Source organism: Melospiza georgiana, chromosome 8 (genome assembly GCF_028018845.1).
Source record: "Melospiza georgiana isolate bMelGeo1 chromosome 8, bMelGeo1.pri, whole genome shotgun sequence".
Taxonomy (NCBI): domain Eukaryota; kingdom Metazoa; phylum Chordata; class Aves; order Passeriformes; family Passerellidae; genus Melospiza; species Melospiza georgiana.
In genome coordinates, this window is record NC_080437.1 from 17,663,859 (window position 1) to 17,677,025 (window position 13,167).

Consider the following 13,167-nt stretch of genomic DNA (forward strand, 5'->3'; position numbering starts at 1 on the left):
GTACTAGGCCTTGACCCACAAATACTTAGGAAGTACATCTACTTCCAGTTCCAGATTCCAGAAAGGGCTCCTGTCAACAGGACAGAAACATAGTTTTCAGACCTCATCCTGAGAGTTTATCAGCCATCTGGTTGTTGCATGATGCAATGTTTAGCATTGAACAGCAGTTTTCATTCAACAATACTGCAGTCACTCATTCCCTACTATTCAAATGTTTGGGAAAAGTGGCACTGTTTAATCCATCTGAGATGGTAATACTGTCTTTACTTCTGAGAAAAGCTTCCCACAACATATTTCGAGCAAATCCAAGCACTCTAGTTCTTCCTCACCATTTGTTTGTCATTCTTTGGGACATAGCAGAATTCCACAATGATGATGGTAAAAGCAGTTGGTTTTAGTTGTAGATCTTGACTTGTGTTTCAGACTACTGTGAGTAATTGGGTCAGACCACAGACCAGTAAAGGTTATGTAGACTTTCTCTGTCACATGAGGTCGTCTCAGTTCTTTGTCCCATTGCAGACGGGGTTTGGGTTTTTTTCATCATTCTAAAAGGCCTTCTGTTTGTTCAACATGGATACCACTATAAATAAGAAGCAAATTTGGGAGACCCAAATGAGAAAATGTTTCTAGCTTATCTCCAAGGCATTCCAACCTCAAGAACAAAATGTTCTTTATATAGTAAATACAGACAAGAATCATTCCTCTTGCTGGCTACCCACAAAAGCTGAAGCACATAGCAATCTGAATTGTCCCACTTAATTAAGGCATCTGCAGGATATCTCCAGCTTCTGCTTTTGGGTAGCCCCCAGTTTGACAGCCTGGGTGGGAGCCTATGCCTGATGTGTTGCCTGTGGAGTCACAGAGAGTAAGCCAGGACAGTCACTACTGAGATCTTGTCTTGCTCCAAGGACCTCACTTATCTAAGCCACCTACATTGTGTACCTAAAATGAGGCTGTCTGGATTCCTCCTGATGTGGGTTGTGCTATGTATGAGAGACTGTGGAAAAGTTTGAGAAATTGTTGAACTTTGAGCCTTTTAATAGTAATTATGGTGTCACTGTTGAAAATAGATTAATTATTCAAAATGTGTGTGTTGCAGATCGGAGGCAAAAGTCTGGTCACCACTTGTAAGCGAGGAGGGAAAGACACATCCTTATAAGATGAATCTGGCCTCTGAGCCTCAGGTAAGTCCTGGAATAACTGCTCTTGTTCCCTCTCACTCCTGTGAGAGATGTTCTGGGCCTGATCCTCCTAGGACCTGAATATATGCCACTCTGATAATCATGTTGGGGGTAGCATCATGCCCCATACTATCAGAGATCGTGTGGCCCTTGGAGGCCTTGAGAGCTGGACTCCCTCCCTCATGCTGAGAAGCCTGCTGCTGCTGTGGAGAGCTAATGGGTGCCATGCCTGAGCTAACCTGCTTGGGTCAGAGGTGTCTCCTGCCAGCTGCCTGCTCACACCTACCACGGGGCACAGAAGGCACTGTAGAGGTGTGGCTCAGTAAATCATTGCTACTGTACTAAGCCAGTTAGTTGTCATAGATAGAAAAGACTTGAGGGGTGAGGAATATCATTGACTCAGGGTTTTCTCTTTGTTTGGATTTTTTTCTCTTACTCAGTAAGGTCTTAGCAGTCTAGCTGTGGAGAAGGTGGGAGAGAAACACACGAGCATCTTACATGTTTATCTGTGTGGCATATCATGCAGCCTCTGTCTAGGAAGTTGGTTTTGTAGCCTGTTGACAGCCTTGCTTCATTGGCCTGCTGCCTCTGTCAAGTAAATGTAGTAATAACAGCAGCCTGTGCAAGGGCACTGCCTGGGCTAGATTTAGAGGATTACACTGCAAAAAATCCAAAATAACTACACTAAAGTCAGTGGCATTCTTCTGAATTTTCACTGGGGCAGTGACATGGCCCCAGTGGATTCTGACCCAAGCACACATCCTATGTGAGTCTTTCTAGCAAAATAAGTAGATTATAAAACTAGTTTGACTCTGCAATTACTTAAGCACTAACATGGCTGTTTTGGTTGGAAAGGACCTGAGACTAAAGCAGCACATGTGCAGCAACCTGCCCAGACCTTGGCCTGGGATCTGTCCATGTTCTCTTTCACATCAGGCTTCTCTGTGTTGCTTGGCCCAAGGAATTGGTGCGGCATTCTCCAGGTATTTCATAGCTCTGCCAAGGCACAGTGTGAAACTGAGCCATTTTGACTTAGTTTGAGCTGGAGCCATGTGGTGACACCTGTCTGTGACACTGTTGGGCTGAGGTCTGGTCTGTGCCTTCTGCTGCCCAGGTTTTGGAAAGACTCTGCTTCAGCCTTGGGACTTGAGGGCTGTCTCTTGCCAAAGGAGTGGGGCAGAGTCTGCACTGAGGCTTTGCTGCAGTGATGCAGAGAGCTGACATTTAATTCAGCAGGAGATTCCATCCTAGAGACCAATTTCCTAATGCAGCCATTAGCAAGAATTCAGCTAAATGCCATAAAATCAAACATACAGCACAACACATGCCCTAGGTGGGATTTTAAAGTAGCTCACTAATTTTAGTTAACTGCAGCAAGAAACCTGCTGCTGAGCTCCCCTGTCACTCACTGCCCCACCACAGTCCAATCTGGATAGATGGTCAGGATTTAGCAGTAATTCTGGTAGTGGAAGACATTCCCTTCTAAGTCTTAGATCTGGTTCTGGCTCTGGCCACTGTATAGATATCGTGATACTGCTAGTTTATAAATATAGTACAACTGAATTTATTGGCAATAACTGGTAACTGACTTGAGCAGGAGAATTTGATGCACAGCTGAGTGGAGAAATTCATGTTACAGATCTTATCTCTGAGCAGTAACCATTGTCTTAATCTTGTACTAAGAATGAATGGTTGCCTGAAAATTAGCTTTGACCCTTTGATGGCTGATGCTAGAAGAGTTATTTCCTGGTGTGAAAGGAACATTTAAACTCACAGAAGTCTTGTCTTTTCTTATTCCCTTCCTTTAAATTAAAGCAGATTAAATAATTTGCAGTTGTGTATGTGAGTGGGGCTTGCTGCTGTTCAGAGCACTGGGCTTAACATTATGGGGCTTCACTTGCTGCATACCGAGACAGGAACTCAGCAGTGTGAGGGGTGATGCATCATGCATCATGTCTCCAAACCACAAACTTCTATTTACTCTTAAGGCATAACAGTGCCTCAACATCCTAATCTGCTATGCCAAAGTGTCAGGAATACCATCAAGTTGTAAGGTTGTGGGGTTTGTTGTTTGGTGGATTGTTTGGGAGTTTTTTTCTATTTGCTTTTTCAGTAGCTGACTACAGTGAGTAAGTTTTGTAGTGAGGTGTTTCTGCTTGGAGTGTGAATTCAGAAGAGCATGCTGATTCCTGCCAGAGCATGTGGCAAGTGTTGGCCGAGTCACTCTGGGGCTGTGTCTTTGCAGCATCATCAGGGGTTTTGGCCAGGCCTGCTGCAAACCAGCAGTAGCAGAGTGCAGAAAATGCTATGTGTGTGTATACCAACATGGCAAACTGCTATGAATTTTACCACAAAGATGCTGATATTGTTTTTCTAGTACGACTAGTTGTAGCTGCGAGTAGAGCTGAATCTTCTGAGCTGCTCAGGTTTTTTTAACTTGCTGGCCAGTGAAAACAGTATCTTTGCTTTTCTTGGCAACAGTCTAGTGCAGAACACTTATTAATTCACTTACCAAAGAAAATAGGACGTGCTGAGTCCAAGTGGTTTGTTTAAATCCTGGTCCAGAGTCCTCTGACAATGGTTCTCATTGGCTTTGCACATAGCCCTTTGAACACAGACAAAAAATCATACATGTGAGTAGCCTTACTTCAGGCTGAAAAAAAGAGAAGTCTTTAAAACCCTTGCTGTAGAAATTGATTTATTCAGATATATTACCATCTGTCTTAGAATTAGTTTGTTAGATGTTGCCTCTCCTACCTTTTGGTATCTTAGAAGTTTTTCATGCTTGTCCACCTTCTTTTTGTCTTCATATTTTACTGATGTAGCTGCTAAATCTTTGCAAAAAATCTTGCAAAAGAACCTAATTTTCAGTTTGTATCAGGAACCAGAGCTTAAGAGCTTGTCTATGACTAGCTACGTATTTTCAGATCCCTGCTTACACATTTTTTACCCCATTTGAAATGGACTATTTGTTTACTGCTGTAATCCTTCTGGAGGCTGATATTTGGTGACATGCTGCATCATGCCTGTGGAAATGTTTTCCCTTACTTGGAATGTACATTCAAGATACTTTTATTTGCCTTTGGAAAATAAAAAGCCATTCTGCAACCTCCCATGCATTCCCTGAAGTCCTGAGTCCAAAGACTGACTTCATTGTCTAAGCTGATCTTTGCCCATGAAAAAGCTACAGTCTTATTATTATTTCATTGCCATTATCCTTATCCTTCTAAATTAATTTAAACTGAGGCAAGAGTGATGACAAAATTGCATTTCATCAAAAGGGGCAGCAGCTTGCCAGTGTTGATGGCTCAGCAGCTGACCTAGCTTTGTTTTGGTGCCCATGGCAACACTGGAGGAAGGAAATGACAGTCTTCTTAGCATATTTACTCAATTAGTTCACTTGCACTTCTAACCCAGATCCTAAGGCTGATAGCTCAGTGGCATTTTCCCATCAAGGTCTTTTCCTCACAACAGTGGGAAAGACTAAAATAACATGTCTGTCTCTCCCTTCTGCTTAATGTTTCTTGAGAAAAGTGGTCACAGCAAGAGAGAACAAGTTACGTGATGGCAAAGGTAATTTTAATGCTTATGATACTGACCAGAGACCAGCAGAACTTCAAGTCAGCCGTACCCTCTGGTGATCGTGGGCAACACAGAGCCCATGGGGCCCAACTCTACCCAAGGGGCTGAATTGCCTCTTGGTAAAATAAACAATAAAATTCTATATCCTCTAACTTTGCTAAGTCTTGTCAGACCTGGGGTCTGTTTTGGTTTTTTGTTTGTTTGGGTATTTTTATTTTGTTTTGGTTTTTTTTTTTGTAAGACACAGATGCCAGTGGGTCCAGGTCTCTGTTTTTGCTGAGTGAGCTAATATAAAGATCTGAGAGAGTCCAGCTTCAAGGACAGTCAATACCCAGACTGCCTTCAAAAACTTGTCCCGCTCCCTGCAGACTATATATCCCCTTTGCAATAAGGCACAAGTATTAACATCAGACCTTGAGAATGCCAGTAAAAACTCTTGGTTGGAGGTGGATAGTTCAGCTCTTCTTAATCACAAAATGTAAGGGTTTTCAAACATAAGAACTTTTTTTAATAAAAATAACCTTCAGACAGAGGTTAGCAGCTGGAGGAGCTCTGAGGGTGAATCAGGGTATTTTTAGGATGATGGAAATAGCCACTTCTGTCTTCCCAAAGCTTCTTAAAAGTGTCTGTCCTGTGTTCATCCTTATTCTTACAGAGTGATGTCATTGTTTCCATCTTGTGTATTTTATTTCCTTGGATACGAAGCAGGCGGGGGCTATAGAAACTGGGTGTGTGGCTGGCCTGGCCTTTGATAAGGCTGTGCATGTGTGGGCAATGCATGAAGCAAGAGGTATATAAAGTAACAATACTGGGACTGGGAACTGTGCTGGCATATTGCGACCTGCTGGTTTTGGTTAAAAGGCATTACTGCATGGGTGTGGAATGTGTCAGGGACATGGAGGGAGAGGATGTGGGAAGCTAGTCTTATTGTTTTACCCCCTACAATAACAAAACCCCAAACCCTTTCTAATTTTTAATCAGATTTCAAAGCATTGCAAAAAATCCTTCCATAGCTGAAAAACCCCAAACAATAATAGAGGGAGAGGTGAAAGTAAAGGCACTTCTTAATACTTGTGATCACAGCTGATGAAACATAGCATGGGGTGGAGTTTGCCATGAAGATGTCCTCTCCTGAGCTGTTGCTGTGTGTTTGGCACAAGCCCAGACCCAGTCACGCCAGTTGGTCACGAGTTTGGCCTTTGCTCCTTGGGTGGCTTTGCAAGGGCGAGGATGAAGCTGGGGTTTGCCTGCTGAGCTCTGCTCTCCTTCGCTGCCCACAAGACCAGAGTGCTCTCACACTCTGAGGTTTGGTCAGGGGCCCGTTTTCTTAGAGCTGAGTAAACATTTGTACTGAGAAATGTTTCATCTTGTTTCCTCTTGGCGTGGCTCTCGAGGTGTGCAATCCAGCATTGCCTGCCCTGAGCTTCTGGGCTCTGACTTGGGATGCAAAAACATCCCACGTTTCTGAGGCCCTGTGAGGCAGCAAGTTTTGCTGGTTCACTTGGCTGCTACAGGCACTTGTGAGGGCTTTTGCTTTTCCCTGCAACTGCAGTGTCTGGGTGCTGATATTTTTTTTAAATTTTTTTCTTTCGTTTGTGACGTGAGGTGAGAGTGAATCCCCTGACTCCAAGAGCTGTAAATCCAAGAGCTGCAATCTGTAAATCACTACTGCACACGTGAAAGTAGTTTTGGGCTTCAAGCAGCCCTTTGCTCCATGTTTGACCTCTCTTTCCTCCAGACTGCAGAGAGGTGGCCTGGGAAGGGGCAGGGGCAGGCAGGGGAGTGAGGGGGCTGTAGGTGCATGGCAGCACCTGTGAGGGCCCAGCCCAGCATCTGTGAGGGCCTAGCCCAGCTGAATGCCTTCAGCCATGCTGTGGGGAGAGGAAAACCCCACTTAACAGGAGAGGCTGCTTGACCCCGCACATCTTGGTTTAGTTTATTCAGTGAGCACAAAAAGCCTCCAGATTTTTCCTGTTTCTGGTGGTGGTGACGTCCATACAGGCCCTGCACAGGATGGCCTTGGCCACGTCACCGCAGGGTGGAAGGGACCCAAAAGCCCACCCTCAGCCCAGTCTGCTCCCAATCTGCTCGAGGGCATGATGGCTTTATGCCACTGGATGGGTCCCAGCTCAGCTGATAGAGGTGGCTCATCCGGGGCTGTCTGTCTGTCTGCTTCGCTGGCAGCTGGGAATTTCCTTGAAGCTGCCTGCCCCCATTCCCAATGGTGGAAACGGGTCCAGTGGTGGAAGTGTTGGTGAGGAGGAAGCAGACTCCCATGCCACAAGCTGCTGGCTGGCTGCAGGCACTGCAGTGACAGCTGATGTAGCTGTGGGGATTTCACAGCCTGCACGTCAGTGTCACTGAGGATGGCCTCATATGAGAGGGAGGAAGGGGCCATTGTTTTCCCTGATAATTCCCCATGACGCAGCCTGCAGCTGGTGCAGTAGGAAATGCTGATCTGCTTCCTGCCCTGGCACAGGGATGTTTTCCCCATCCTCACCTGGCACCTTTGCTGGCAGCTCTCTGCTGGCGGGCTGTGGTGGTGGCAGTGGGAGTCCCTTAGCACCCAGCTGGAATGGCTATGTTGCAGTGCCTGCAGTGCACAGCTGTATCCCATCTGCCCCAGAGAGGGCTGCTGCCACTAACAGCCAGCACCTAGAAAACTCATCTGCCAGAAGATGTGCATGTCTGACCTGAAGTTACAAATGTTTGTCCTTGGGATTGAAAAATAACTTTTTTCTGTGAGATAGGGACATTTGCAGTGGGAGCACGTGGGGTTGTGCTCCAAAGCCATTTTGATCTTGTTCTTATGGGGGGTAGCTTTAGATAGGGAGGAGGCTGTTGAAGGAATTGCTTCAATTTCAAAGTGAAGTGAGAGTTCAGAAGCAGCTGGTAGCAAAGTCTATGCAGTGCAAATCTAGTTTAGCTTGGTCTAGTCACTCTGCTGGGCCCTCTGAAAACACAACCCCTGCAAAGGAAGGAGGGGATCAAGGCTGATGTCTGTGCAGACAAAGCAATTTCACTACCATGGTATCAGTTTATAGTGGTAAAATAATGCTCTTGAATACCTGGTAGCTTGGGAGCTTCCATATCCCAGGTTTAGACCAAAATAACCATTGCTGGTACCCCTGCTTGCTGCTGACAGGGTGGTGTAAGGGCACTGAGGTAGTGCCACAGCTGGCAGGGAGAGTGAGGCAAGTGCTTCCAGTTCTGCCTGCAGGTGCCAACAGAAGGTGTCTCTGAAGGGATCTAGCATTAATCACATTCCTCTGTACTACTCTCAAAGAAAGAGCAGGTCGTGTCCTGACTGGATAAGATCATGTCCTTTTAGGTGACTGCCAGTTCTTCCTCTGCAGCAGACCATTCCTTTCTGCTCTTGCAGTCTGTGCTCCAGCCAGGGATACTGTTTAATGCTACTTGCCCCTTTTCCTTATGTTGGTCCTGGGATTGCCACAGCCTTAGAGAAGCTGCAAGCCCTAGGCATCTCAAATGCACAAATTGGGTGCTGTCCCCACACATATGCACAGTGTAGCTGGGTTTTTGCACTAATGTTTTCCACTTGCCTGCTGGTGGACAGGTTTTTGGGAGTGTCACTTATCTGACTTTTTTTCCAGTAATAAGTGAGAGACTGTTACATAAGTATGATTCCAGGAGCTGGGGCTTTAACAAAACTGCTGCACAGCACAGGCCCTAGGTTGGCAGTTCTGGAAAATCCCTAGATAAATATATTTGACAGTGAGAACACATTATCTTTTGATCTTGGGATCATGAAGACACTTGTTCTTTGCAAATTCCTTCCACAGCAAAAAGAACAGCATGGTGTAACAGGAAGTGCTGGAGAATTGGGATTATCCAAGTGCACTTCATAATGCTGCTGCTCTTCTAATACTTGTCTATATACTCTTGAGTTATTCACTTTCTGTGATGTTCTCCACATAGGATTTTTCCAATCTTCAGACATCAGGTTCTGCACCAATTTCTCTGTTTAACTGTTAAACTCCCTTATAGTCAGTGACCTCTATACACCTGAGAGCTCCTGGAGAAACCCCAACACTTTTGAAAGCTTAACTTATGGTCTTGGTGTTACTACACAGCAGAAAACCTACCTGGTGTCCAAAAGTAGGACAAAAGCTCCTATGTGGATTCTGTGCCAGAGTGTGTATTGCAGTTCTTGGAGTCAAGGCACTAATGTGATGTCAGTCTCTCTTCTCCGTGTAGCTGCCCTGTTCTTCCTGCCTCAAGACTTGCAGGAAGATAAGGATCCTTGAGGCCTCCACCACTGGCAAACCCAATTTGGCTTGGCTGACACTTTCAAAGATTCAACATGCCCATGTGCATGTTGGGTATGTAATTGAGACGCCTTACTTTCTTAGGAAACCAAACTTAAAAGAAAAACCCAACTAAACTGTAAATTACTTCCCTTTCCTTAATTCTTGATTAATGCTTAAATGTTTCCTCAATACATCTTGTGACATGATTTCAATGTGGAGTCTATTTGACCTAAGAATATAACCCCCTTTAGCCTAAACCTTCTCTCTCAGTCTTCCTTGAAACCGAGTATTTATGCGCACATCTGTAACCCTCTCCCACTCACGGCCTCTGAATGGTGGGCTATCATGTGTATTTAGTGCTGATATAACTGTTCCCCATGGTTTGATATACGGGTTAAAGTAATTTTTTTTTTGCTAAAATCCACATTTTTGCCATGGGAAGGACTATTTTCACAAGTCCTGTTATGTGGTTTGAATGAGATTACAACAAAGGGAGATTAGCTAATTACTCCAGGGTCATTTTCCCTTTGGTGTTTGGGAAAGTTTAATGGCTAACATCCATAGATATTGGCCAGAAAGCTGTGGGAGAGCAGCCTTGTCACTCCACACCTGAACATCTTGAGCTATCCTGCTGATTTCAAATGGCTTGTAACTCATGAGGGCTTTTGGATCCAAGCCGCTCTTCTCTGATGGATTCTATGCTCTGCTTGATGCCATAAATAGCATTCGAATGCCATGAAGTGAGAAGACTCTCATCTGTCAGTCTGGGAAGGCTAGCCAGCTGCCTAAGGAAGTCTGGAGACAGAAAATTGATTTAAAGAAAAATCTGTAAGGGGATTTAAGTCATGCTTTTTGTCTAATGAGTGTTTATCTTGTAACTGTATCTCTATCAAACAAGCGCTGTGAGATATTCACAGTGCAGTAAAATCTCACGTCATTGCTGTAGAAGTCAGGGCCCGTTTCGAGTGGGAGTGGGAACTTGTTGGGTTGGAGCTGGGACCCATGGGCCCAGCAGGCTGAGAAGTGCCCCCTTTCATCCTGTGCCATTGGCTGTTAGCCCTGTATTGAAGCCATGCCCAATCTCTATGGCTGGCTGAAACATTTCAAAAATCGTGTTTTGGTGCCTTCTCTTAGCCCTCAATATCTCACCCCCTTCTGTGGCTGTTAGTCCTTTCTTATGCCTGCTCTAGTGAGGCCAAATTATACTTTCTTCTTGCTTTTGTCAAGCATCTTCTCTGGGGAGAAATAAGCCCTGGATGTTGTTATCTCTGCCAGAAGGCTGCTAATTCCCAGCCTGCTAAACTGGTGATAGGGCTTAGAAATGTCCTCATTTTTGTTAGCACTGCCTGTGATTAAGAACAGTCCTAGCTCAAGTCTTATTTAACTTGGATTTGCCCTTTTTCTTATTAAATGGTAGCCTATGTTTCTAAGTATACACTACCACTGCTGGAAGCCTCCAATTTGCAGCAAACACAGAACATCTGAGTGATATTTTGTACTCCTGACACTAAAGAAGGTGCTGAAAGTTAGCTGTCACTGCTGTGGGCAATCTTTTGTATTGACAATGGCACTTCATACCTTTGTTGTGGATTTTCTTGTCCAGAAATTCCAAAGTTGTTAATCAGTGACAGCTGTGTACCCTGATCTTAGCTGAAGGAGCAGAGATGCTCCAGAGCACTTGTAGTAATGACAAATCCCTTCTTTTTTGGGTTGCCTTATCCAAAGGAAGCCGAATTTTCAGATGTCATTGAAACGTTCTCTTCTTTCTGCCCCTCATCTTCGCTTTTCCGTAGAAATCAACCCTGCTCTCAGGAATTGCAAGGAATGCTTAAAATCTGTAGTCTTGCATGAGGAAGTTGGTCCTGTAGGTTACTGTAGGCTTGTAGGAGCATCCAGGTGTGTGGCACCTTCATCTAATAGCTCTGGCAGTGTTTCTGAGCTCTTTTGTTGCCAGTATGTCAACAATGAAATGTCCTGAAGGTCATCCTGAAGCCATCCAGGATGGGCCCTCGTGCCATCTGGAGGATGCTCACTTGCCTTGGTGGTTGTGGTCGCCTGCTCCTCAGCTGAGAGCACACATGAAGGCCACCACTGCAGTGCTGTGGGGCTGCCCTGTCACATTCACCTGCATGCCTGAGCACCTCTGACTGTTGCCTCTGCTCCTTTGCATGCAGGAAATAAAGCACATAGGAAGTGCACACAATCGGAGTGCAGTGCCCTTCACTGCTGCCACAGCTTCTGCCCCCAGGGTGATCACTGCTCAGTACAACAGCCCAGCAGGCCTCTACTCCTCAGAGAACATCCAGACCTTCAACAGTGCGGTGGAGACAAAAACATCACCGGGGGCCGTGGAGCCTACCAAGCCGTAAGTACCTCCCTCACCCCCTCCCTCCCTGGGCCTCCAGGGAAAGGCTTCAGGAGACAGGAGTTCACTGCAAAGGTACCAGTCTGTGAAACCAAGGCAAGCTCTCTTTCAGGACAACGGGAGTAGAAGAGGCACAAGTCTGGATGTTGTTCCCAGGGACAGGGCTCGGAGGAGTGGGGAATGTTTCGTGGGTGCAGACATGAAATTAATGCTGTTGTGTTTCTTTGTTCAGCAGAGACCGACGCAGTTTCCACGTGCGTTCAGCATGACATACCAGCCCGCTGGTCTGAACAGGTGCCTGATAGCTTGTTACAAGCACTTCCTAAAGTTAGTGTTTCGTGCCTGCTTCACTGCCATGCTGGGCAGGAGTGGCACCAGCTAGTGCAGGAAGGACACCCATCCCTGTTCCCAGCTGGCCTGGGATTCGTAGCCAGGCTCTGCCTTAGTCTGGATATTTCTGTGGTTTATTATCAAACTTTGCTTTTCTCAGGAGTTTTAAAAAGTAGCTGAAGCATTCATTCAGTGTGAGGGATTTTATGTATGAGATTGGAAAGGTTCCCAACCTTAAAAGGGCCTGTTCATTTTTGTGTTTGCAACTGAGCCTCACCAAGGACATTATTTTATCCTAGATTTTCAAAGTTCCCCTTTTTTTCATTGGAGGTAATAAACCAAAAGCTACCCGAAAGTTTTCTGGCTGTGACGGTCAGGTTGCTTAACTACCCTAACTCTCTGCATACCAATATCAAACTGCCTAGAAGACTTTGGCTATTTTTATGATAAAAGCTGGAAGAACAGTGCTTTTGGTAATACTTGATTAAATTTCTGACTTGAGAATGGGGAGGCAAAAGTAACTTCAGCCTCTGCTGTTGCAGGGTACAAAGACCTGATTGTGGTTTAACACAAGCCTGACAGTGAAACCAGCTCCTTGCATTGGCAGCCCAGTCTGCAGCATGGTCCCTTCCAGGCAGTTACAGTGCTGCAGCTGGCAGACGAGGTGACAGATTGTTCATTTGCTTCTGGTAGACTCAGCAGCCTCATTCAGGGGCTGGACAAAAACAGAGCAAGAACAAGGGAAATCTGACATTGCATTAACCTGATGGGACCATCTGGCAGTGAGATACAATCCCTAGTCCACTCTGGTGTTCCCTCCATGGGAGAGCGATCCCTGGAAGCCAGGGAGATTTGGCTGGAACGTTGTAGCTGATCCCTTTCTCTTGCAGGGGTCAGTAGAGAGGTGGGCTCCTTCTAGAGCTGTGGCTTACTCTGCTCCTCCTGGCAGGAGCATCCATTGCCAGCCCTGGTCCATCTTGGATACAGGGCATCTCTTTCATCCTTTCCTTGCTGAAACACAGCAACTTGCAAAGGAATGCTGGGAAAACTGTGGATGAGGCTTTGATGCTAACGTGCTTTTGTTTACAGAGTCATCAAAAGCAAATGAATTACTGCTGGTTTTCAATGAGAGGCAGGGACTTCAGCCAGATGTTAAAAACCCAGTGTAGTCTCCCCAGTGCACAGGCACAGGATGTCTAGGTTCTCCCTTCACACACAGTCTTCCAGCTGCCTTTAAATTCCTACCCATCTGTTTCACTGAGTTATTTGGTATATACCTGGCCTGCTTGGGTTTACCTGGTATTTATCTGCATCCCGCAGATACACAGCCCATCTGAACCCAGCACTTGATTCTGCTACTGCACATGGTGATGTGACTGGAGACCTAGTCCATGCTTCATCCTTAGAGGATGTGTGGTATAAATGCAGGGCTGTATTA

At 45.6% G+C, this 13,167-nt stretch overlaps 1 protein-coding gene across 4 annotated transcripts in view; it reads left to right on the forward strand.

Annotated features, from left to right (window-relative positions):
- Positions 1-13,167, forward strand: part of PDLIM1 (PDZ and LIM domain 1) — a 43,476-nt gene that overhangs the window by 20,327 nt on the left and 9,982 nt on the right. For 2 of the 4 annotated variants that reach the window (XM_058029499.1, XM_058029500.1), the window contains exons 3-4: positions 1,100-1,184; positions 11,209-11,399. In XM_058029499.1, coding sequence (XP_057885482.1) covers positions 1,100-1,184; positions 11,209-11,399 — 276 coding nt within the window. Of the gene's footprint in view, positions 1-1,099; positions 1,185-11,208; positions 11,694-13,167 lie in introns of those variants that run through there. The other 2 variants (XM_058029502.1, XM_058029503.1) reach the window with 2 other exon arrangements.